The sequence below is a fragment of the Diadema setosum genome, chromosome 13 (genome assembly GCF_964275005.1).
Source record: "Diadema setosum chromosome 13, eeDiaSeto1, whole genome shotgun sequence".
NCBI classification, from domain to species: domain Eukaryota; kingdom Metazoa; phylum Echinodermata; class Echinoidea; order Diadematoida; family Diadematidae; genus Diadema; species Diadema setosum.
Genome location: NC_092697.1, coordinates 5,644,054 through 5,670,228, shown reverse-complemented (window position 1 = coordinate 5,670,228; position 26,175 = coordinate 5,644,054). Strand labels below are relative to the sequence as shown.

Sequence of the window (26,175 nt, the reverse complement as noted above, 5' to 3'; positions counted from 1 at the left end):
CTTACCTCACTCTGTTGGTTGATTATTTTCTCGCAATATGCACTCGTTCCTGTAATTGCGGCTTGTTTGACAACACAAACTTTCATAGATATGTCCCACATTTACAATGGCTAATTTCCCGAATGCACCGTTTAGTTCTCTATCAAATGATGACTTTTTTGAGCTTTTCAGGCAAATAGGGTTAGAATCAGATTCAGTTAGTGGAGTATCTAATTCACGAACAACTTTTTATGACAATTCTGTCGCTGACAACTTAAATTCTTCCGTAAATGAATTGTCCCTTGATTTCAGTGAAGACTTAACTGAAAATATGTCGTGTAATAAACCTACATCACTGTGAATCAATGCAAAGATATGTGCAACAGCTTTTCTAAAGATGCATTTTCTTTGTTGCATTTAAATATTAGGAGTTTGAACAAACATTTTGATGTTTGAATTATTTTTAGATACTGATGCTGATCAGTCATTCTCTGTTATTGGTTTAAGTGAAACCTGGTTGAATTCCAATTTTGATTTTTTTTCTTTTTTTTTGCGATTGACGGCTACAATATGTTTGTCAATAACAGGCCCGATAAGAGTGGTGGCGGTGTTGCACTGTACATATCGCATACTTTTTAATGTATTGTTCATGATGATATTTCGAGAATGGATGATATTGTTGAATCCCCTTTTTTAGAAATTTACATACCAGGAATTAGAAATATTGTGGTAGGCATTATGTAGATCAGACTTCCCAACTCCAATATCAAGGATTTTTTTAACTTACCTTTCAGATTTGCTAAAATCCCCTGTTTTTAAAAACAAGAATAGTTTCTTCCTCGGTGACTTCAATATTGACTTACTTAAGTCGGAAAATGATACTGTCGCACACGAGTTTCTTCAAGCATTTTTGTCCTCATCTTTTCTTCCGCTTATTTCCAAACCTACGCGTGTCACAGATCACTCTGCAATACCCTTACTGATTCTTATATAATTCTCTCAGATATGACTGATCATTATCCAATTATGACTTATTTTGCTCTTAAAACCTCTGTTAATAATGCTAATTTTTTTCGTCTCCTTTATTAAGTCGTAGAGTTTCGTCTGAAAAGTTAGCTAGTCTTGATGCGGTTCTCGAAAATGCTGACTGGTCAAGAGTATTTGACAGTGATGACATCAATTTGTCTTTTGATTATTTCATGGAAACATTTAATTATCATTTGGATAATGTAATTCCAAAGCAAAGCAAAAAAAAAAAAAACAGATTACAAAAAGACACCTAGGTTACCATGGATTTCAAAATCAATTCTTCGGTTGATTAACAGGAAAAATCGATTATATTATAGATATAAATTGGAAAATAATGAGCGATCAAAACATAAATACACTTCATATTATAACAATACTCTAACTATGATTTTACGTTCCGAAAAAAAATATTATTTTAAGCAATTGCAAAGATATAAGTTTGATATGAAAAACACTTTGGCCTGTTTTAAAGCAAGCTATGAATGTTTCGAGTAAAAATTCAGCTATTGATAATATTAAGTTGAATAATGAAACCATCAGTGACCCTGTTCACATTGCAAATGTTTTTAATTCTTATTTTTCAAAGATAGGTGAAAATTACGCTCAAAATATCTTTGTGTCAGAGCATCGTTTTACTGAATATTTAGCTCAGTGTAATCCCAATTCTGCTTATTTTACTCCAGCTAATAGACATGAGTTTATGAATATTATTTGTATCTTCCTTAAAGAACAAGAGGAGGTCTGGTTATGATGACATACATAATTTTATTCTTAAAGGTATTATATCTTCAGTTGCTGATCCACTTATTCATATTTTTAATTTGTCAATTTCTAATGGTGTGTTTCCTGATAAGATGAAACTAGCCAAAGTAATTCCATTATTTAAAAAGGGTGACAAATCTGAAATCAGTAATTACCGTCCAATTTCATTATTGTCATCGTTGTCCAAAGTTTTAGAGAAACTCATTTATAAGAGAACTATTTGAAGTTGCACAATATTTTGACAAATTCTCAATTTGGTCTTCGAGAGAAGTATAGTACTCATGCTGTTGTTGATAAAGTAGCTCAAGCAATTGATAATCACTGTCATTTAATCACTATTTCCTTGGACTTCTCCAAGGCGTTCGACACAGTCGATCACGATATTCTACTCCACAAGTTATCACATTACGGAATAAGTTGGAAGGCCTTGGAGTGGTTCAAGAGTTATTTAGGAAATAGAAGACAATTTGTTACAATTAAAGACAATTATTCAGAAATAAGATAAGTAAATTTTGGCGTTCCACAAGGAAGTTTATTAGGGCCACTATTATTTATTGTTTACATTAAAGGACAAGTCCACCTTCATATACATGTGGATTGAGTGAAGGCAACAACATTAGTAGAACACATCAGAGAGAGTTTGAGGAAAATTCGACAATCCGTTCAAAAGTTATGAATTTTCAAAGTATCTGCGCAGTCACTGCTGGATGACAAGACTACTACAGTGTGTGATGTCACATGCGTACAACTATAAGGAAAATTAAAGGAGAATTTCACAAAACTTTACTTTTTGAATAAAGTGCACATTTCTTCGACTTGTTACTGACGTATGTTAAGGCTAATATTATTCCCCCTGCCTTCTGAAAGAGAGAAGTCGAGTGTTCTTTTGTTATGCGAGAAAAATGGAAATAATTATGTTGAGTTTTCTTTATTCTTTCTTTATATCGTTGTACACATGTGACATCACAAGCTAAAGTAGTCTTCTCATCCAGCCGTGGCTGAGCAGAAACTTCAAAAATTCATAACTTTTGAACGGATTGTCCGATTTTCCTCACTCTCACTGATGTGTTCTACTAGTATCGCTGCATTCACTCAACCCACATGTCTATAAAGTGTCTGTGAAGGTGAACTTGTCCTTTAATGATTTTTGTCAGGCATCGGAAGTACTGTCCTTCATCCATTTTGCTGATTATACCCGTGTATTTTTTGCCCACAATGATGTTAATTTTCTTGTTCAAAGAGTCAATACTGAATTACAAATAGTGAATAATTGGGTAAGAACCAGTAAATTATCGTTGAATACCCCCCCCCCCCCAAAAAAAAAGAAATATATGATTTTTGGTAATAATGTTGACACTTTGAGTACAGCTATAGTTTTGGATATTTTCATTTAGAAAGAGTTTCACATTTTAAATCCCTTCATGGTATTGTTGTTGACGATAAACTTTCCCGGAATTTACATATTGACTATATATCCAGCACAATCTCACGTAATAGGTGTTATAAATAGAATGAAACTGTTTATCCCACAAATATCATTACTTATGTTATATTCGTCATTGATATTGCCTTATCTTAATTATGGTGTTTTAGTTTGGGGCAACACTCACCAGAACCTACTGGATAGAGTGTTCCTTCTACAAAAGAAAGCTCTCCGTGTCATTTGTTATCCTTCCATACCCTCCCACTCAAATTTGTTATTTGCCTCTAATAAGCTGCTAAAAATTAAAGATTTGTATTTATTCAGTTTGGGGCAATTTAATGTATACGTACAGCAACAACTCAATCCCCTCCATTTTCGATTCTATGTTTCAAAGAAATCAATCATTCCATGACTATCCCACTCGACGGTCCAATAAATTTCATTTACCTCTTTTACGAACAATTCTTGCTAAGAACACACTTATTTATACTGGCCCAACTTATTGGAATCTTCTGAATAATGACATAAAAAATGCACCCTCTTTGTATTCATTTAAAAGGAGATTAAAGTCTTTTTTATTGCAATTTTATGTTCCCACAAAATTGAATCGGCCTGTTGGCTTATTCTAATTTCTTTTCGAAGAATTTTAATAACAAATAATATACTGTCACGTATTCTCTCGTCCCTGTTGTCCTGAGACACTTACAAAGTAGATTCGATTTTATTTGTATTACTTCCGCATCTATTTCTCTTTTTTTTTAATATTTCATGCATCCCATTATTTTGTCGATATAATTCTGTCGAGGATCGCTGGATCTGTTTTACCTTTCTGTCCGTTTTATTGTTTTCCTCTTATGTCGGTCTTGTCTCGTTCTGTCTTGTATTTTAGTCCCCCTTTAGAAGTTTTGTCGTCCCAGTCTCATTTAATGTTCATTCGCCTGTGTATGAGTGTCTGTCTGTTACTCTGTCTTTTTTGTGGGCTTCCAGACTTTTTTCCTGACTTTATTCCCAACTTTTTCCCCTTTTTGCACCAGTTCATTTTCTATTGACATTTTGTACCTGAGGGGCCCACATTCTACAAGCATTGCCTTTAAAGTGGGTCCCTCCATTTTTCGATATTCTGTGTAATGTTATATGGTCTATATCACTTCAATCAATCAATTTTCATTACAACATAATTTGTTACCCCAAGGTTCCACAATTATGTTTTCTCAATTTACTTTGTTTTGATTATATGTAACCTTATTCTCTGTTACCAAAGAAAGTAAAATGTTTATGCTCTTTTCGAAAAATGAAATACAGTTTGAATTGAATTGAATTGAAAAAATTATAATTTGACAGTCTATTGACTGAGTTGTACGGTTACGCACAAGAAAAAAAAAAACTGAAAAACATTGAAAACACTATAGGATCACATCATAGAAAAGTTTCGATAATCATACAGCCACTACCTGATATGGCATGACAAGGGAATCAAATTGAGGTGTAGTAAATGCACGGAAAAAATTCTTTCCCTGACATGGCATCATAACTATTTGCCTGATTTCATTACCTTTTCTTATACATTTCCTAAGGGAGTTAGGAAAGACATTTTCATGAAAACATGAAAAAAAAAAAAAACCCTGGGAATTCTGTAAGTCTTTCTCATCATGTGTCTTCTATGAATCATCTTCTGTTCCATTGGTTGCACATTATTATTTCATGTAAAAAGTCATATTTTACATTCCTTTGTGCATGTCCTGTGATTACGTGAATAATGGCACAACTCTGGCAGCTCACAGATCAAGTTTATGATATGCACACTGCTTGAACGTGTGTCTTGAGTCTTTTCAAAATACGAGGTTCTATTCAAATCCTGTGCAGAGGACAAAGTCCATGTTGCGTATAATATGTCTATGTACAATAAGTATTCTAACATCATGTTATTCAATGCAAACGGCAACGTATAAACGTTACGTTAGTTTATCGTTTCACACAATTTCTGCTTGGACACCTCTATCCTTTGGATATTATAGGACACACAAACGAATATGTAGATAAAGGGCGTAGGTCCCACTGCCTATACCCAGGCGTGCTTAAGTGCAAACGTGTTTTCGTGATTATCATTTTGATTTCAAATCAATCAGTGCTATCTTAAGAGTGAGTTACGGATGGTCCTGTATCCTTTTTTATTTTCTTCTTTTTGCATACGTGTACATACAGATAAGAAACACTAAATTAGATAACAATCTTCCGGCTGGCTTGAAATCAAAGAACACGTACACACATGCACTCATACATACATACAAACACACACACACACACACACACACACACACACACACACACACACACAAATCACAAGAGTTTGCATGATTATCAATTCTGTTGCCCATGCGCATTTTCACTTCTGCTCGTGTGATTTCCGTAAAAAAAACCAAACAAACAAACAAAAATCCTAGACAATCAATGTCGCAATGTTTAACGCCCTAGGCTACAGGGATCATGAAATTAGATTTTAGGAGACTCTGAATAATGAAATCACTTGAAGGTTTTCAAAATGTCATAGGCCTACTTTCTTTCTTTTTTCACAACATCCTCAAAGTAAAATTATGCTAATTAACTTATTGCAGACGTGATTATTGAAGACTCCTGTTTCGCAGACTTCATGTCTATTTTTTTTTTGTTTACGTACTTTTCAACCCATCTTTACTAAAGCCCCAGCCCCCTGTAATAGCAATTATCATAATTGTGATTTCAAGTTCGACGTCACACTAGCTTTGCCGAAACTATATGGAAGAACTGTTCCTTTACACCAATGGATATGCGCATCTTCCCACTTGCTTCAGAAATTTGCATAACGGCCTGGGCTAATCCAAGAGTCAACCATAGAAAGTGAAAAAAAAAAAACCACTCTATAGACACGGCTACATCAGTCTGTTCCAACGAGGAACAATTAAAATCAACGTATTTGTATATAGTACAATGTATTTTTAATTTTATTTTCTGTTTTCACTCATGTAATACAGAACATTCATGCCTGCATTTTTTCTCTTACTTTAATCAACTGTAATCTCCCTCCTTTTTTTTTCTTCGTGAAGTTCCATCACAGATTCTGCGCTGCTACAACCTAGAAGAAAATATAATTGTCGGAAATAACTAAAGGTATGGCTTGCTTTGAAATAGTCTGTCTGTGTAACGCAATTGTTTTGAAGATTACACCAACGCCAGCATTAGCAACGAAATGAAAGATACCTTCTGTGTTCTCAACCATTTTTAACATGTTGTCGTCAATTTCCATATTTAATAATCGTCTCCTTCGGGCGTTAATAGAAGCAATGACGAGTATTATTTCAACCGACAGGTTAAATCCGTTGAATTTTGTTCCAATAACATAATGTAGGCCTACTTGGGAAAATTAAGGGTCAGTCATTGTAAGTGCTGGTTTAAGAGTGGGTGACAGAGTTAGTAGCGCAAAGCTTGAATGATAATGATTTGCTATCAAACCGTTGCTATGTCACTGTTCTAGCCAGGTATCTAAGGACGCAAAACTGCGAGTAAATATTGTATTCATGATATTTCTATTGTGAGCGTTTGAACCTGCACCACTTTATTCATCATGAATATAATGGATGCTGCTGTGCTAAGCGCCATATTGCACCCAATCCAATTGTTAGCGTGTATCAGAATTCAGGTGTGCTACACTCTGAGCGCGGGAAACGAATGTCTACCAGTATCCGTTGCAAGAAGTCATTCAAGCATGATACCAGCAAACGACTTTGGGTCTCATGAACTGTGTCTCCATTGTGCTGTATGCGACATAATGTTCAAAATATGAGGACTTATCACACATGAGCAATGAAACTGCTGCATCGCGTCAAGGAGAGCGTCGCATACCCATACTTCTACGCTCTCATTTAACAAAAGAATTATGTCTGTCTAAGAGGGTGCATTGCTTGCGATGCGTTCGACTATCGCCATTTTGTTTTTGAACATTACGATAAATAGGCCTATGACTACTTGACAGTCTTACAGGCCATTACGATCAAAACTTGTATTGAACTTATTCTAGATCAATTATCTCAGTCTTTGACTACCTGTGATGGATAGAAGATACGACCTCGTTTTCCTGCTAACATTGGCTGCTACTGTGATCTGTGGCCACAATGGAACAGGTAAGTGTAGGGCCTAAATGAAATTGTATCTTCATGACCATGATTCAATTATAGCGTTGCCGGGTCCCATCCAAGTAATACCAATGAAAAGTGTGCTTACAACGACGGAGCCAACCAGAAAATTACCAGTTTTACGATGTGCCTGTTACGGTTTATGAAGGAAGATGGTTATTTATACATTTTATTATTTTCTTTACACCTTTGAGTATTTCATACTCATGTTATAAATTTAAAGAGCCAAAATAATCTTGTGTGTATCGGACTTATACTTGCTTCTTCAGTTTTATGAATTATACGAATCATCTGGAACAACGAGCATGTTACTTTCGATGCATTACCAGAAGTCACCCGTAGAGATGAACCCACTGACTAATTCAAATATACATGTTCATTTCATTGGAACATGAGACCATGACAGTGGCGTATCTAGGGAAAACGGCGCCCGGGGCAAGCGCGAAAATTGCGCCCCTAATTTCTGAAAAATTGTTCAACCCCAACCCCATCCCGGTAGTGACTTTAAAAAAAAGTCCACATGATATGCTCTTTCAAGCACTTAAAAAGGGTCTTTTGAGGGTGATTTAAATGTAATAAATTTTGATAAATTTTGGCGAGCGAGCGAGCCGAAAATTTTTGTATTTCAGCTTACAAAACATGGAATTCTTGTCATTTTTTGCTTATTAAATCTTACAATTCTAATCAAGATGTAGTGACGACCTTATAGATAACGATTTATACCAACAAACTGAGGACGTGAAAAATGCTCTAAATTAGTACGCGCGAGTGAGCCAAAATGTGTATATTTCCGCGTCATCATCACTTTTGTTCTTATCTCTTTTTTTTTATATACAGGGTGTACAAATTTTGGCGAGCGAGCCGAAAATGTTTGTATTTCCACTTACAAAACATGGAATTCTTGTGTGAACACAATAAACATTGTCATTTTGTCCGCGTCATCATGTTTTGTTTTTAATCTTGTTTGATTTGGTTTTCTGCCCCCCCCCCCCTCCCCCTCCCCCCCCCCCCCCGGTCCGGGCGAGGTTTTTTTTCTTCTTCTTCTTTTTTTTCGTTCTTAGTTTTTTTTTTTTCTTCTCCTTCGTTTTTTTTTCCCGTTTTTGGCGCCTCCAAGGAGTGACGTCCGGGGCACGTGCCCCCCTTGCCCCCCCCCCCCCCTCCCTAGATACGCCACTGGACCATGATCAGTGATTATGAACAAAACATCCGCGCTGGAAAGAACACGGTGTCCCTTGGTATAAAAGACAATTATGTGAAACAAAGTGTGAACACATTTTGAACACGGTGTTTAATCTCTTGTCATTACTAGTACTTTTTGAAAAAAAACATTTGACGCACTGGGAATCATCACTAAACAATGAGAACAGAACATTACAATATGTGAACACAATGCAAAAAAACAAAACAAAAACAAAACAAAACAAACACCACAGTGTGAAATCATCTCAGTCGACTGTGTGACCACGTTGTGAACACACCGCGGGACACTGTTCTTTCCACTAGGATCATAAATACAATTTTTTTTTTTCTGTTCAGCACTTATTGCGGTGTTTCAAAGGAGAATCATTAGGTCATTGTTTGTTTATTTGTTTGTTTTTTTGGTAGGGTTAAGCTGCCAATTCCATTGTCTTACGTCTCAGTACTTCTAAACAATATTCTTTATTCGCATTTATAAGAAACTGTCTGTTCGGTTCAAATTGTGCAAGTGTAAAATCATAATATCAGTGTTTGTGATATGATTCTTTTGTAATGAACTTAGAAATGATAGAACAAAACGGAATATTTAGAACTTAGATTGGTGGTTGTTATAACCAGTTAGTATTATCTCCCAGCAGTTGCATTTTCTCTTGCATTAAAAAACAAAACAAAAGAAAAACCAAAAAACGATTTTGACCTTGACTCTTATGAGTAAACTCATCCAAAGCCGTGACTCACGACATTCGTATGTGGAAGAATATATTGTCATCTGTTGGTTCTGTATAACAGTAAAGGTCTAGCTGGCGAAACTTATATATATATATATATATATATATATATATATATATATATATATCTTTTTTTAGAGTAAGAAATACATTGGGTTTTCCACTGGTTCAGAAAAAGTGAAGCATCATAGATACGTAACCTGATATTTCCGCCGCCCAAGATCAGTCGTGAAGACAGGAAGCATACATTATAGGAAGAGGTGACACTGGGAATATGGAGATTGTTTAGCTTGATAATGCATGTATATTTCGCTAAATTTCCACCGTGTAGCCTCTGTGGTAGGCACTGCCCCCAACGTTCAAGGATGGAAAGGAGAAGATATCCGATTGCCATGTGACATCCAGGAGGAGCCTCTCACTGTGCAGTGGGTCAAGGGGAGCATCTCAGATCAGCAGCAGAGGACGTTAAAGGCTGAATTCTTCGGTGGGGAACTTGACAGCCTCGAGGAACGGTTCGACATCGACAAGAACTTTAGCCTCGTCATAACCGACTTGGAGGTGGCAGATGAGGGTCTTTACTATTGTGAGGTGCTGCTGAAGAATACCCAAAGTTTTGGAAATTCCACCATCATGACAATTAACTGTAAGTAATTTAAATGTATCTTTTTTTTCTGCCATTTATTAGTGAGAGACAATCTTATAGAATGCAGAATGAAAAGCTTCTCAGTGATTAGGTGAAATAGATGAAATGATAATAATAATAAAAACATAGAATCTCGCACACACTCGAGCTAAATACACTCAGCAAAAAAGAAAAGAAAGAAAGCAAACACTTTTTCAAAATTATATTTTTCATAGAATATTTGGCTAAAAGTTCATGTATTGTATACCATATTAAAGATGGTACCAAAGGGATTCTGTCCCCTAAAGTTTAAATTTGAGAGGTGTGAGAGCATGTCCTAAGAAATCTGGAGAAAATTCTATTCCATCACAAAAAATGCCCGAAACTGAAATATTGATTTTAATAAAGCAGCACGCACTAGTGCGCGCTGCAATAGTAGCCAAATCTGAAAATAGTAGCCGCACGTCGACCATCAGTGTGTGTACATTTCCTTCGTTTGCCTCCGTCTGCACACAGCTATATCGAATACTGTCTGTCGGTATCGCCTGAGTGGACACGGTACACGTACGTTTGTCTTTCCAATGCCCGGATGATAGCGCAATATGACTAACGTTAGTTATGTACCGAACTACTAGTACTCAGTCAGTCCGCAGCACCCGATAATTCGCTCGTATTTATTCAAGTCGTATGCAAGCCCGCTCGAGGCTTGCATACGTAATGAGCTGCGTAAGGGGATTTTGTCCTTGGGCTTTCGGCAACAAAAATACACCTTATGTTTACAAATTTGGTATCAAATTCAAGGAAAATATGTAAGCTATCGTTCACATGTTACTCAAATTATTGTAAATGAAAAATATCATAGCGTAATTTGAGCTTGAAAAATGATGAAAAAAGTAATTCGTGCAGTACATGTTCAAGACGTCAAAAGAATACCAAATTCACCTTACGTCTCAATGAAAATGCATTATTTGGTAGTCCATCTAATAGTCTCTGTATCCATGTAAATATCTTGTCAATTTGTTGCTTAATCCGGTCAGGAACCAGTAAAATATACATCGATGTCAGGGCTGGTCAGCTTGAAACCGTGCAATCTCAAGAGTAAGCTCTCTCATTGGACAGCGCTTGCATTCAGCGCTTGGATTACGTCATTTCGCTGCTACGGTTTTTATGCCACGTGCGTGCATAGCGCATGCTTGCATAGGCATGCGTTTTGATTTCTGTGCTTCGGACAGAAGCTAGAAGGTAGAAGCAGTGGTACAGCGCTCGCTGAAAGCAAGCACTGTCCAATGAGAGAGCTCTTTTGCGCCACTGTACACTTTGTATGGAGCATACTTCCGGCTTAGGAGTGAATTTTACAGACATTTCAAAACGGAAAAACAGGTATAAATCACGCTTGCGTCTCCTTGACTCCAATATATGATGAGCATCTAAGTTTCCTCTCTACGAAAAAGCCAAAATCAGAAACAACAGTTTCTTAATCCGGTCAGGAACCAAAAACGAACTTTAGACGACAAAATCTTCCGTGAAAAGCAGGTAAAATTTACGCAAATTCAACTGATTGTATCGTCATGATAAGAACCGATATTATACGCAAGTTTAGTATCAAAATGAAGATCAAAGTCTGGAGAACAATTTACTGTGACTTGTAACCATGATGAATGTATGTACAAGTCGCTACACTGTGAAAACCAAAGCCCTGTCAAACTCTCGCAAAATCTCGCACGACGAGACACTTTTCGAACGTAAAGATCGTCAACGAGGGTTACAGCTCGTTATTCCGAAGGTTCGTTATCCCGAATGCTCGTCAGTCCGAAGAATCGATATTCCGAAGGTTCGTTATTCCGAATTTCATTTTCGGATCAACAAATCTTCGGAATAACGAACGTTCGGAATAACGCCACAAATGTTCGCATTAACGAACCCTTTTTCATTTTCGGATTAACGAACCACTAGGTATATGGAATTTGTGTGCTTCGGATTAATGAACCTTCGGAATAACGAACCTTCGGAATAGCGAACCTTCGGAATAACGAACAGCAACCGTCAACGAGAGTGCTGAATAAATCTTGCCGGATCGGCTCATTAGCATACGTGCTGCGGTCTGACGGTACTGTACTAGACAGCATCGTAGCAGCCAGGCCTGGCCGGCCCGCCCACCAGAGGATGCGCCCGGTATTAGGAGCTTAGCGTTTGGCGATCACGACTCGATCAACTCTTACGTTAAAGATGCCGTGTTGAAGCGTTCCACACAGTTTAACTGTGGATTGTACCGTGCTGTGAGATCATTGTGCTGGATTCCAGAAAACTCGCTTGGAATTTCTCAAATTGATCCGACACAAATTGTGGTCGTTATCAGTCGTAATGCATTTCGGCAATCGTAACTTTGTGAACAGCGTGTCGAGGATATTGATGACCGATTGTGTCGTTGCTGCGATTTTGGGCCATTTGCTATCCAAGTCGTGAACAACGACCAGAAAACGCTGACTGTGGATGCGTTCGAGCGTTCATCTAAAGCATACCGTACCGTACCATATACCGTACTCGCGCCAGAGGAGCGCTCGAACGCTCCTAAAGTGTACTGTGCCGTATGCGATCATTTTTTCGTACATGGAAACGCTATGGGTCATGAATTATTCATAAGTTGAGCTGAAAGACTGAAGTGCGCAAGCCCTTTGACTTTGCCAACTTGTACACATTTGAACGGACTCGTCGTACGAAGTACTCTCTGTGTACACCAAAGAGGTTCTCTAGAACCTCTTTGGTGTACACATGGAACGTATTTATTTTAATACGTATTTGTGGATCGCGTGTGCATGCAGCGCACGCCCCATGCAGCGAGCTAGCTAGCTACTAGTACCTGTGTTTGTATGTGTGCGTGTGTCTGTGTGTGTGTGTGTGTGTATGTGTGTGTTTTGTGCATGTAGGTTTGTGCGTAAACATGTCACTGCACTTACGAAGTTCACCCGATCACTGCGCAGGAAACTGACCTGTCGCTTGCGATATAGCTCTACATTACAACACACATCATTATATTACACTCACATAGCACTCTGTACATTGGAAACAATCACGCTCACATCACTTACGTCTGTCAGTTTGAAAACGCAGAACTAGACTCTATTGAAGTTCGGCCTACTATTATTAGTTTACATGTGGATTGGAAATGATCTTATCGTTGTATTTCGGAAGTGCACTCGAGATGCTCGAGTCACTGGCAACACTACACTGAGAAGTCGATTGTGAATACATGTACATGTCCGCTTCATAGCCAAGTACGAAGTAGGCCTACTGTGGTAGCGGTGTATTTACGAATACTATAAGTACCCAATCGACAAAAAGGTCGTGCAAAAGATTTCGGAAGAGCTCTTTTTTGGCCATTTATGCATGTAGGAATAGTGGTAATGTGGCATCAATTCCAAGCATATGGCTGTAGATGTTGTAGCTTGTAAAGTTGTACATTTCACGCGAGATGCGCGTGTACCTGCTCTCCACAATCGACCCCTTACGAAAAAGTCCTGTGGTACTCCTGTGATAATTACAACAGGACGGTACCACAGGACAGTACCACAGAAAAGTACAACAGGACGGTATCGCAGGACAGTACCACAAGAAAGTACCACAAGACAGTACCACAGGAATTGTCCTGTGGTATTTTGGGACGTACCACAGGACAGTACCTCAGGAATTCCTGTGGTATTTTGGGACGTACCACAGGGCAGTACCACAGGGCAGTACCACAGGACCAGTACCACAGAACAGTACCACAGGAATTGTCCTGTGGTATTTTGGGACGTACCACAGGGCAGTACCACAAGGCAGTACCACAAGACAGTACCGCTGGACCAGTACCACAGAACAGTACCACAGGTCATTACCACACAGCATTACCACACAAAATTACTATGGTACCACAGGAGAGTACCACACAGGATAGATCGAAAAAAAAAATCTGGAAGAATTTTAGCCACACATCAAGGAATATTCCTGATAGGCGAGTGATGGATTTTAGGACAAACATGGCCCTACTTAATAACCTGTCCAACTCTTAACATGTAACCTCAAACGAGAGTCTAATATGGCCAAGTGCCAATTCTATTCCTATAGTAGGTCTATATAGTCATCCTATTCCTAGTTAGTCATCGGTCGTATCAGTACATACATATATGGGGGTCTATCTGTAATGCATTAAGGCATGGTTACTAACTAGATTATACTTTATTATCAAGATATGAAATTGCACTTTAATAACAATATTTATGATGTTGGGAATAACATAACATAATTAGACAATCTTTAATAAATTTCAAAGTAAGTCCCATCATTAATACTTTGACTTTTTAAGTCTTTTATGTATTTTCTAAAATCTAGATTGCTTTTTATGAATATTCATGATCTATGTAAAAATTTGTACCACAGGAGTACCACAGAAGTACCACAGAAGTACCACATGAAATATGTCATCCTTACTTCAGCACTTTCACTAAATAGGTAATACTGTAAGGAATATGGGACAGGTTAAGTAATGGAAAATCAATCGCTATAATTCACAGCATACTAGTCTAGTAACTCATCTGTCAATTAATTGAGGAATATGTGCTTTTTTGTTTATATTTTTGTTATTTCAGTTGGTTCTGCCTTACAATTTTTCTGTGTGGTACTCCTGTGTGGTACTGCTGTGTGATAGTGTCCTGATGTGATAGTCCTGTACGTGGTATAAAATGTAAAAAAAAAGAATATCATGTGGTATTTTTCTGTGGTATGTTCTATTGTATATGTGTGATTTTGCCTCGTGGTATTGTTGTGTGGAATTGCTATGTGGAACGACTATGTGATACTATGCATCTAATTTGCTGTCTGGTACTTCTGTGTGGAACAGTACCAAAGGATCTTCCTGTGGCATTTTGGGACACATGCCACATGAATATCACAGGATATAGTTCCTGTGGTACTCGTAATGTCATGTGGTACTCTCCTGCGGTACTGTCCTGTGGTACGTCCCAAAATACCACAGGACAATTCCTGTGGTACTGTCCTGTGGTACTTTCCTATGTAATGTCCTGTGGTCCTGCCCTGTGGTACGTCCCAAAATACCAGAGGACAATTCATGTGGTACTGTCCTGTGGTATACGTCCAAAATTACCAAAGGAATTCCTGCAGTACTGTCCTGTGATACGTTCAAAAATACCACAGGACAGTCGTGTGGTACTGTCCTGTGGTACTTTCCTATGGTAATGTCCTGTGGTACTGGCCTGTGGTACGTCCCAAAATACCACAGGACAATTCCTGTGATACTGTCCTGTGGTACGTCCCCAAATACCACAGGACAATTCGTGTGGTACTGTCCTGTGGTACTATCCTGATGTACTTTCCTGTGGTACTGTCTTGTGGAACTGCCCTGTGGTACGTCCCAAATGCCACAGGACAATTCATGTGGTACTGTCCTGTGGTATATGTCCCAAATTACCACAGGAATTTCTGTGGTACTGTCCTGTAGTACGTCCCAAAATACCACAGGACAATTCGTGTGGTACTGTCCTGTGGTACTTTCCTGTGGTGATGTCCTATGGTACGTCCCAAATTACCACGGGACAATTCCTGTGGAACTGTCCTGTGGTACATCCGAAATTACCACAGAACAATTCATGTGGTACTGTCCTGTTATATGTCCCAAAATACCACAGGACAGTTCTAGTGGTACTCTCCTGTGGTATACGTCCAAAATTACCACTGGAATTCCTGTGGTACTGTCCTATGGTACGTCCCAAAATACCACAGGACAATTTGTGTGGTACTGTCCTGTGGTACTGTCCTGCCCTGTGGTACGTCCCAAATTACCACAGGACAATTCGTGTGGTACTGTCCTGTGGTACGTCCCAAATTACCGCAGGACAATTCATGTGGTATTGTTCTGTGGTACTGTCCTGTGATACTTTCCTGTGATACTGTCCTGTGGTACTACCCTGTGGTACATCCCAAAATACCACAGGACAATTCCTGTGGTACTGTCCTGTGGTACGTCCCAAATTACCACAGGACAATTCGTGTGGTACTGTCCTGTGGTACGTCCCAAATTACCACAGGACAATTCTTGTGGTATTGTCCTGTGGTACTGTCCTGAGGTATACGTCCCAAAATACCACAGGGTAATTCGTGTGGTAATGTCCCGTGGTACTACCTTATGGTACGTCCCGAAATACCACAGGACATTAGAACTGTTGCACTGTCCTGTGGTACTGTCCTGCGGTACTATCGTGTACCACACAACAGTGCCTGTGCTGACATATGCTTGTGTTGTATATGTGTGGTACTGACAAGTACCACAGAGAAGTACCACAGACAGTACCACACGAGCCTGTGACACAGTACCACACAGTTCCTGTGTTAACATATATTTGTGTGGTACATTGTGTGGTACCGACCAGTACCACAGGGAGTACTACATGATCCGGTAATACAGTACCACACAGTTCCTGTGGTAACATATATTTATGTGGTACATTGTGGTAGGGCCTACTGACAAGTACTACAGGGAATACCCTACAAACCTGTGGTACAGTACCACACAGTTCTTGTGGTAACATTGCAAGTGTGTGGTACATTGTGGGTACCGACAAGTACCACAGGGAGTATCACAGGACTTTTTTGTTAGGGACTGCATTTTCTTCGAACCATGCTCGCCACACGCCGGCTGCCCTGGCTGACAATCACGATGCAAATTACAAATATTGTTTTTCCTTAAAACTAAAATGATTTTTCAAACCCAACCCCATCTTTGAAGCTGTACTTTACGTGTATTACTATAGGCACTATCGGGTTCAGGCTTCTGGTAGTCGACCTCTTTGCTAATGGCGGCGGGTCGTTCAATTGGCCCCGCTTCTATATGCGAGCGCGCGCTCCATTACATATAGAACCTCTTTGGCTCCAACCTACTGCGAATCGAATGTTAACTGAATAGCGAGCACGTACGTACGCACGCAGTGATCACACGTGATCATGTATGTACAGTATGCGAGCCCGAAGTCCACGCTCTTGCGCACTTGAAAATTTCAGCTCAACTTATGAATAATTCATGTCCCATACCGCTGCTCTCGACAATCAGGAAACGCCAGATGTAGTTTTGGGGTCATGTTGTGAGGAAGAGCCGAACAGAGCATCTAGTCCTGACTGGATTTGTATTACGGAACAAGATCACGTAGACGACAGCGACTCACTTTCCTTTCTGCAATGGCTGGATTAGCTGGCGAGAGAGGATCTAAACTGCTGCATTCGTGCGACGACAGAGGGAGATGTCGGAGGCATATACAGCATCAGTGATCGCCAACGGGCAGTGACGTCCATAGCAGAACAGAGAGTTAGCGTTTCCATGTACAGATGTAAGGAAAAAATATTCGCGTACCGTACTGTACCGAGCAAAAAGTGGACCACTTCCCGATGTGCTCCAAAAGCGTACCAAAAGCGTACGAAAAGATCGCATGTAAGAATGTGCGTATCATGCACTTACCTCACAATGCAAAGACATCATTCTGTTTGTTCGAGACAGCTGTTAGTAGTTTAAGCGCGCCAGGTGAATGGAATGCGTTACCTTTTGTGAACTCATGAGGTACGTTTTCTCAACAGATCTCTCGAACGCTTCAAATCTGGCACAGTTCGGTATGGTACGCTTTGGTTCAGTTTGCTTTGGTTCGTTTCGGAGTGGTCTAACGCACCCTGTGTGTCGCTGCTGCGACTTCGCCAAAAATGTCGACTTGTAACGCTTCCCACGGTTGTTTGGGAGAGGAGGTAGGCTACAGTGGAGAAAGACGCGGATTTCCTGCTTCCTCGCTGATGGTGCAACTTTCACAATGTTTAATATGCTCATCAACTCGCTTGTCGATACAGGGCTGTTGCGACACGGATTGTCGCCCCTACACGGATTGTCGCCTCCTGCTCGGGGCGACAATCCGTGACGGGCGTTGGCGGCACGGATTGTCGCCCCCTACACGGATTGTCGCCTGGCGACAATCCGTGTAGGGGGCTGGCGGCACGGATTGTCGCCCGCCCTCGAAGCACATTTTGCTGGGTAATATCGTTCTGGACATAATCATTGAAATACTAACACATAACTTACATGGCTACATCCATGCAAACATGCCATGTAAAAAGTCATGGTGAGGTTTCAAGGAAGTGTGTATGTGCGCGTGCACATGATAATTTAGTGTCCGTTTGTACGTGTGCGTATGTGTGTGTGTGTGTGTGATGGAAGAATGTGTTTATTATGTCAGTATTTTGCGTATGTGTTTTTTAGCTGCGCGTGGGGAGGGATACCTAGTAAGCTGTTGCTGGCATAAACATTGATATTGATTTTATCAGCAGCTTTGAATTTGATGAGTTCGTTTGGCAGATTTGAATATGAATTCGGAGTGGAGCTTGCGTGCGGGCGGATGCTGCTTTTCTGCATACGGGCCATTATGTCTTATTTATCAACATTGGGAAATCGTTTCATCAGGAAGGATGTGGTATCGGTTCGGGTGTGCGTCGGTATGTGGGAAGGGGGTTACATTTCGTTATTGCAAAAGTTTGTTATTCTGAAGGCTCATTCGTCCGAAGGCTCATTCGTCCGAAGGGTCATTATTCCGAAGGTTCGTTATTCCGAATTTCATATTTTGATCAACGAACCACTAGGTATAGGGAATTGTGTGTTTCGGATAAATGAAGCCTCGGAAAAAACGAAACTTCGGAATAACGAACCTTCGTGTGTTTGTGTGTGTGTGTGTGTGTGTGTGTGTGTATGTATTTGGGTCGGTGAATGTGGGTGTGGGATGATTTAGGTTTTGTTTAATCAGGGGTTGGTGGGTTGGGGATTGGATTTGAAGAAGGATAGTTATAAATGGTATGACGGATGTTGGTAGGATTTAATATTTAGGATAGATGTAGGCCCTAGATTTGTTTCGGTTTGGGAGGGGAGGGGGTGGTGGGGTTTTTTTATGACTGATTTCATTCTAGATTTGTGTAATATATTAGTGTTTTTTTTTTTAATGTATATGCCCTTGTAAGTAAGAAGGTGTTACATGATCCAAACCAATATATTCAAGGAATATAGGTTTGGTAGGGCCCTATACATGTCAAAACTTTCTCGTGAAGAAATTATTAGTAGGGTTGGTCTATAATCGAGTTATCTATGTTGAAGTGAGATTATTTGCGGTATAAATTGACAAATGGATTTGCTTTTGTTTCGAATTGCCATTTGTAACTTTTTTTTGTTCATGTTGCACCCAGAATGGGTCGATTTATGAATGATTTGAATGAAATCGATAAATATCAAGGAAAAAAGTGTTGAGTTGGTTTGTTTGCATTATGAGGTTTGTTTGAGTGTTTGTTGGTGTTTGTTTGTATTACGTATGTATTAGCGGTGTGCAATGGCAGTTCGTTTGTGCTAAAATCAAGTAACGATTGACAAATTTTTTACGGCGTGTGGAAATTATTCGCTCATGCATAAAGCATGCCAAACCTATTCTGGGACAAAGAATAGTGGTATGGACGTTCTAGTTTATAAGACTGATGGAAGAAAATGACTGCAGGGAAAAATGAACAAAGACAAATAACATTTGGGGAGGGTACCTCCCTCGTATGTATTTTCTCTCGGTCTCTCTCTCTCGCCTAGCCCGCCTCACCGCTGATATTTGATTGACACACCCATACTATTTTTAGATCAACGCTGGTGTGAATTCTTTAAACACGTGCTCATACACTCTGAAGGCGTTTGTATTGCCACAGTAGCGCCACTATATTCCACATACACACGTAAGCATACAGGCACACGTATACACACAGACAAACAAACCACTACCACTATGTAACCACCACACATGCACAATTTCTACATGATTTATTGTATTATTATACTCCAAACACACACACAAACACACACACAACAAATCATACACATCACATATCATGCAGCTCACAATACACACACACACACACACACACACACACACATACGCATAACTTACCAGTCATACCCATCCCACCAAAGCTTAACACCGGAGGAACCACCCCGAGCCCGGGGCGACAATCCGTGACGGGGCGACAATCCGTGTCGCAACAAATTTTTTGCCAACACGGATTGTCGCCTTCGAGGTCAAAAACTGGGAACTGCACAAGCGTCACGGACACAGGCGACAATCCGTGTCGCAACATAGGGCCACCAAATGCATTCTCTGCCCTTTTCACTATGCCCGGATGGCCTGCATGTGCGAGTTCTAACACATGTTGTTGCAACGATGCTGGTATTACCGCGCTTGTACCTCGAGCGATTGCGTATTCGTCGAACACCGCGAGCTCTTCGCGAATACGATGATATAGCACCATCTCCTCTCAAATGGCCGTTGACCAGCCTGATGTGATGTACTCTCTCACGCGTTAAAGTATGGCGTCATTCAGTTTTATATAAGCTCAGTGTGAGTGACGAGTATCGCTGTTGCGTTTGTCATGACGGCATTAACGGACTCTTCGGTTTCTCGTGAAGACTTTTCCACGTTGTCGCTAGCTGCGATCCGTATGCGACTGAGCATCCTGCGAGATACTCTATAATATGGAAGTTGTATTGTCTGTCAGTGCCTGGTGATCGGTACGGAGAGTGCAGTTACGTCCAAACAAATAATTGTGCTAATGCAGGCGAGGGCTTCGCGTTCTCCGGTAGAGTACTTGCTCTCCGTGTCAGTTAGCGTACGCGACTGGTTGTTCTGAAGCGTTGATTTCCTGCAACAAAACTGCTCCGACTGCGCTGTTTGATTCGTCCGTAGTTACGAATATACTATTGTTGCTTTAGGATCGAAATGAGCGAGAATCTGGGGAGAAATGATCTTCCGCTTGAGTTTAATTGATGAATTTCCGAAGAAGTTTGCGGAGTGGTTAAGCTGTTTCTGCGTAGCGAGGAAAGAATTTCAAGTAGAAATTTTGTTGCTCCCTGATAGGACGCGAGCTCTTTCGCGTTCGTTGGCGTTGGAATGCGTTGGATTGCAGCTGCATTGTCCCGAGTACACAGTCTGTGGCATCACGCTCTCTCTGCCACGCGATAGCCCACGAAGTCAATCTCTGATGCTGCGAATTTGCATTTTTCTTCGTTGAGAGTTAAACCGATGCTTTGCGAGACGCAGCAAGACTTCGCGGAGGCGGTGGTCGTGTACGTTCTTCTGTGGTTACACCACAGACGATTACATCATCTAGAAGACTGAGCACTCCTGGTATGCCCGCTAACACGGAAAAGACGATTTTTGGAAGGCATTCGGGGCTGAGCTAATTCCATAATAATGGCATCCGGCGGTATTGAAAGACGTGGACGCCTTCATGAGTGACGAATGCGGTCAAGTGGCGGCTTTCGGGTGCTGGTGATACCTGTAAATAGCTGCGACGCATGTCCAACTTGGTGAAGATTCGGGTTCAGTGGCAGAAAGAGGCAGACAGCTCGTAGATTGCGAGGAAGGGTACCGTAGTCGTCCGATATGTAAGCCTTCTTCACTTGTTAAAGGTTATGCACAATTTCAACTCCCCGTTCTTGCAACGCGCTCGCTATGACCAGATTCAAGGGGATGAATCGATTTTATCCATGATATACCGTCTGCTTCAAGACGGCGAAGTTCTGTTGAGACTACTTTTCAAACCTAAAACAGGAGGTGTCATAGAGATTGAGCCTTTGGCGCAGTTCAAGGGGCTACTCTAGTGGAATGACAATACCCTAGGCATTTACGAAATCGGTCAAACAGGATAGGATATTGCGCTTTGATGTCCGAATCAATTAGGTGTATGTGTGCTCCTGTGGAGTCTTGCAGACGGAAACCAAGAGCATTAAGTCCACGCTAAGAGGCTCCCCCTCCTTTGTGACATAGAATGTGAACGAATCTAACGTGACATCCTTGTATGCAAACGGGAACCGTGACCATTCCAATGTCGGGTATCGTGGAATGATCGTACGCAACAGTCGACCTGTGGCAGGCTCGAGCGGATGATTTGCGAATAGCGTGGTGTACAAGTCTGCATTCGAAATGATACCGTAGCTCCTACATAGATAAGTAGGGAGACAGAATGGCCAGCAATGTCTGGTTCGCACTGCTTGAAATTGCCAACCTCTGGTGCGTTGGTCCGCGTATCACCGGTAGGGAAGACCTTGGATGACTCGTCATAATATGACGAGCCATTATCCAGTTTCATCCAAGTGGCGAACTGGTGCTTGCTTCTTTGACGCTTGGATCTGCAGACGCTTTTGAAATAGTGCAATTTCTTACAATTGTTACACGTTTTCCCCAAGGCAGGGCATGATCATGGTTGGTGAAAATGACCACAGTTACCACCACGGTTTGCCAGGCAGTTTCGACTGGCGAGGTTTCTTCTGAACCCCTTGCACTTGTGACATTGGCTCACTATGGGAGGTTTGGTTGTGGGCCGCTACTGGTGTAGTAGCGTGTGTTTTAAAAACCTTAGCATTGTTCTTGGCTGTTTCGATTTGTACTGCTAGTTTGAGTGCACGTTTCAACTCTAGTTTGTCATCTCCCATTAGGGGACATTCCCGAAATCTAAGATTTGCAGTTTTCTCTATTAGTTGATCTCGAATGAATTCTTCACACAAACTCCCCAAATTACATGTAGATGCAGTATCTGTGAGAGCAGCTACAAATTGTTTAACTGGCTCACCATTTCACTGTGGTCGACTCGGTCGACCTCATAGAAGAGTCCCTCCTGCGGCTGACGGCACCCGGTATCGGTGGCCCGGAGCCGACGGTTTCGGAGCATATAGCTCCACAAAAAAAAAAAATAAAAAAAAATAAAGGGAATACATGAGGCCGGCGCTCTCGCTATTATTCTAGAAGAAGGCTGCGCCCTCAAAGTTACTGATAACGTGAGAGTTTCAAACATAACAATTAGCACATGAGTTTTTATTGCTTCCGTTAGCAAAGCATACCTAGCTTATAACTTTTTTCTTTTTGTGGTATCATAGAAATGTTTCTATTGCACGTGAGCTGATTTTGCCATAGCAAGTATTTCCCATAGACATCAGACCTGCCCGAGTACACTCGGGACTTCAACCATCCATAGCCTTGACTGGATTCGTAAACGGCAAACGTTACAAACGAAAAACGTGTGTACAGATTGTGAATAGTCACGGTTGGAGCTTTACTGCTTTGCCACTGAAATAGTTTTTATACAGATACAGTGGATTTGTCCTGAAACAACAATTTCTATAAAAACGTTGTCATGACATTCACCAAGTTGAAAGAATATCGGGACTTTCGATGACACAACATTTTATGGCAAACAAAGTTTTTACTTCAAATAGACATACTCATACTGACACTTGTAGTATAAAATTGTTTCAGTATAAATGTTTGTTACTTTCTGAAAAACTAAGAGTTACCATAGCAACGACCATTTTCGAGCATTCTCAATGCAAGTAGGATTGCGATTGCAATTGAACGGGTAACTCTATTGATCTTCAAATTCAGTCCCGTTTATCACATGTTAATTCTTATAAATGGAAATATGTTCATGAAATTGATGTTATGTCATTTTACACTACAATATCAACATTTCTTCATCTTCTGTTTTTTTTTTTTTTTTGGTTTCAGCTCTATTCATTTAATGATGTCACACTATTCGTTTACCCTTATTATTATTATTTTTTTAGTTTAGCAATATTTTCTCGAGAGTGATTTGATGGTAGGCCTACACGATTATTATTTGTGTATTAGTAATTTCAACTTTTTTAGATTCGAATTGAATTGTAAAAATCTGAGCTTCTGTTCATTTTTTTTTGTTATTCACTTTTTTGTGCATTCTTCAGCAGAGACTGAGTTTTAATTGTAACATAGCTAATTATGTCGGGGTGAGGGGGGGGGGGGGGTGGACCCTTCCTTCCATCTACTATACATATAGGGGTAATATATTATATATCCATGAATATAAATAAGCATATATATATATATATACCGGGTGTCCCAAAAAAAGCGGAACGGTGGATTTTCAGTACCTTACGTTCTAAAAGTGATATATTTTTTGACATTATTAGAAAGAGCATCTTCCGCAGAAGACCATGATACCAAAATCATTAAATTTGGTTCAACACTTTTTATTCTACGCCAGTTTCTGTAAATGCAGTCATTTTCAATTTTTTGCGACTTATGAGATAATAATTTGGGTGCGACACGCGTTCCATACGGTGAATTGTGTAAGCTCGTTGATCCATGTCAACAAAAGATAACGCTTTCATATTGGGAGCGCGTACACACACACACACACACACACACACACGGGTTTCCCAATGTGAAAGCTCTATCTTTTGTTGACACGGATCACCGAGCTTACACAATATTCACCGTATGGATCGCGTAGTGCACTCAAATTATTATCTCATAAGTCGCAAAAATCCGGCGAAATTTGGCAATGACTGCATTTTCAGAAATTGGCGTAGAATAAAAAGTACTGAACCAAATTTGATGATTTTGGTATCATAGTCTTCTGCGGAAGATGCTCTTTCTAATGATGTCAAAAGATATATAACTTTTAGACCGCAAGGTACTGAAAATCCACCGTTCCGCTTTTTTTGGGACACCCGGTATATATATACACACTGTATTTTTTTATATTAAGTCCGCAAAAATTATGTTGCTTATTTAATAATTTATTAACTTTATTCATTTTCTAATTCATCTAATTTCAAATTATTTTTTTTTTCTAGCGATGGCATCAAGACATACAATTGAGGAATGCGTTGATAAGAGCCAATCTCGTCAAAGCCGGTGTACATACCAATCTCCCTCCAACATTCCCTTTTCTCTTACGTGTGTCGTGAGTGGATTCAAACCCAACATCTCCATGCTATGGACTGAGGAGTCGGGAAAGAGACTGAATTCCGTGGTTTCACAACAGAACACACTTTCTGACGGCACATACGAGAGATTCGAGACAATCACTGTTTCAGCTGAACATGAGACAGAGCAAACCATGATGTGCATGGCTACCGGTGACTCGGTGGATGGAACGTCGGTCGTAGAAATCACCGTTCTGCCTTTACCAGGTTTTGTGAAATGTTGACTTCTCAGTGTTTCTGAGGATAACTGCTGAACAAGTTACAATACTGTATTTTTTTTTTTTAAATTAAGGTTTGTCACAGAAAAGTTTAATCTGTGTGAATAATTATGTGACCGTGCATCACAAAACCAACAAAATGTCGCACGTACTGATTTTGTGTTAGGACTGAAAATAGGTGAAATGGGTCAACCCAGTCAATCTTGCGCTTTTCATATTTTCTGAAGAGCAAATATTCTTCTTCATTATAATAGAGTTAGGGATCATAAAATGAACAGGAAATTATGTTTTAAGGACATTTTGCTTGAACAATTTTTGGTAGAATATTGCGATTAGGATTTCATCTACAGATTCATTGATGTTGATAAAGCATGTGAATACTTTCAACTTATTTTGGCAATCCCTTCGTTGTTGCTGCTCCGGTGGTTTACATCCTGTTTTTGTTCCATTCATTGCACAGCTAGCACGGCTTGGTAAAGATTAAGCGCGTGAATAAACCCTGTACTTCGGAGACTCTGTTTTCCATTGTTCTGAATTCACACTTTTCAGAGCGTTGGCTTTCTTTCCAATATTTAGATAGGTTAGGGGAGTCCATTTGAATTGAGTTATACATCATTTTAAAACTTAATGTCTGCTCTTTCAGTACCTGCTCTTAACTTAAAACCCATGTCTGGAGACCCTCCACATGTGTCTATAATAACTTTCAGGCGAACGTGGTAATGGGGTTCTCATCTTTGGATTAAGCATTGGAGTGTCTGCTGCCCTTCTCATCCTATTTCATCTTCTGGGAAAGTATTTTCAAAACAGACATCCGGACTACCTCCCGAGAAAAGGTTTGATTTATGTAATGTTGACATCGTTTTTCATCTGTGATTGTTGGGGGGGGGGGGGGGGGAGGGGGGATAGAGGGGGATTGTGTCTGCTATACCATACAATCGGTCTGCATCGGCACAAATTTCGTGAAAATTAGAAGGCCATTACACACAACGAAGTATGTAACATACTTTACTTACCTTTGATTACTCGTATATAAATTGTAGTAATAAACCATTACTTTTGAACACTTGAATAATATACCCACTAAAGAATGAAAAAGAAACAACGTGAGAGCAATATCTAACAGGTAGGATTACTATGCTGGTTCTATTTACTTTTTGCCTATCAGACACTGCTTTAATAACCATTATTTCAAATAAATTTAGACACACA

At 40.0% G+C, this 26,175-nt stretch overlaps 1 protein-coding gene across 1 annotated transcript; it reads left to right on the top strand.

Annotated features, from left to right (window-relative positions):
- The first annotated feature begins 7,274 nt into the window (after positions 1-7,274).
- LOC140237118 (uncharacterized) lies at positions 7,275-24,972 on the top strand. Its single transcript, XM_072317060.1, has 3 exons — positions 7,275-7,347; positions 9,616-9,927; positions 24,617-24,972. Exons 1-3 carry the CDS (start codon positions 7,275-7,277, stop codon positions 24,970-24,972), a joined length of 741 nt encoding a protein of 246 aa, XP_072173161.1.
- Positions 24,973-26,175: the final 1,203 nt, after the last annotated feature.

Bases quoted from the DNA above. Each gene is read 5' to 3' on its own strand.
- LOC140237118 (XM_072317060.1), top strand. From the start codon at position 7,275: ATGGATAGAAGATACGACCTCGTTTTCCTGCTAACATTGGCTGCTACT. The intron at 7,348-9,615 runs GTAAGTGTAGGG...TCCACCGTGTAG, and splicing joins CTGTGGCCACAATGGAACAG to CCTCTGTGGTAGGCACTGCC. The intron at 9,928-24,616 runs GTAAGTAATTTA...TTTTTTTTCTAG, and splicing joins CACCATCATGACAATTAACT to CGATGGCATCAAGACATACA.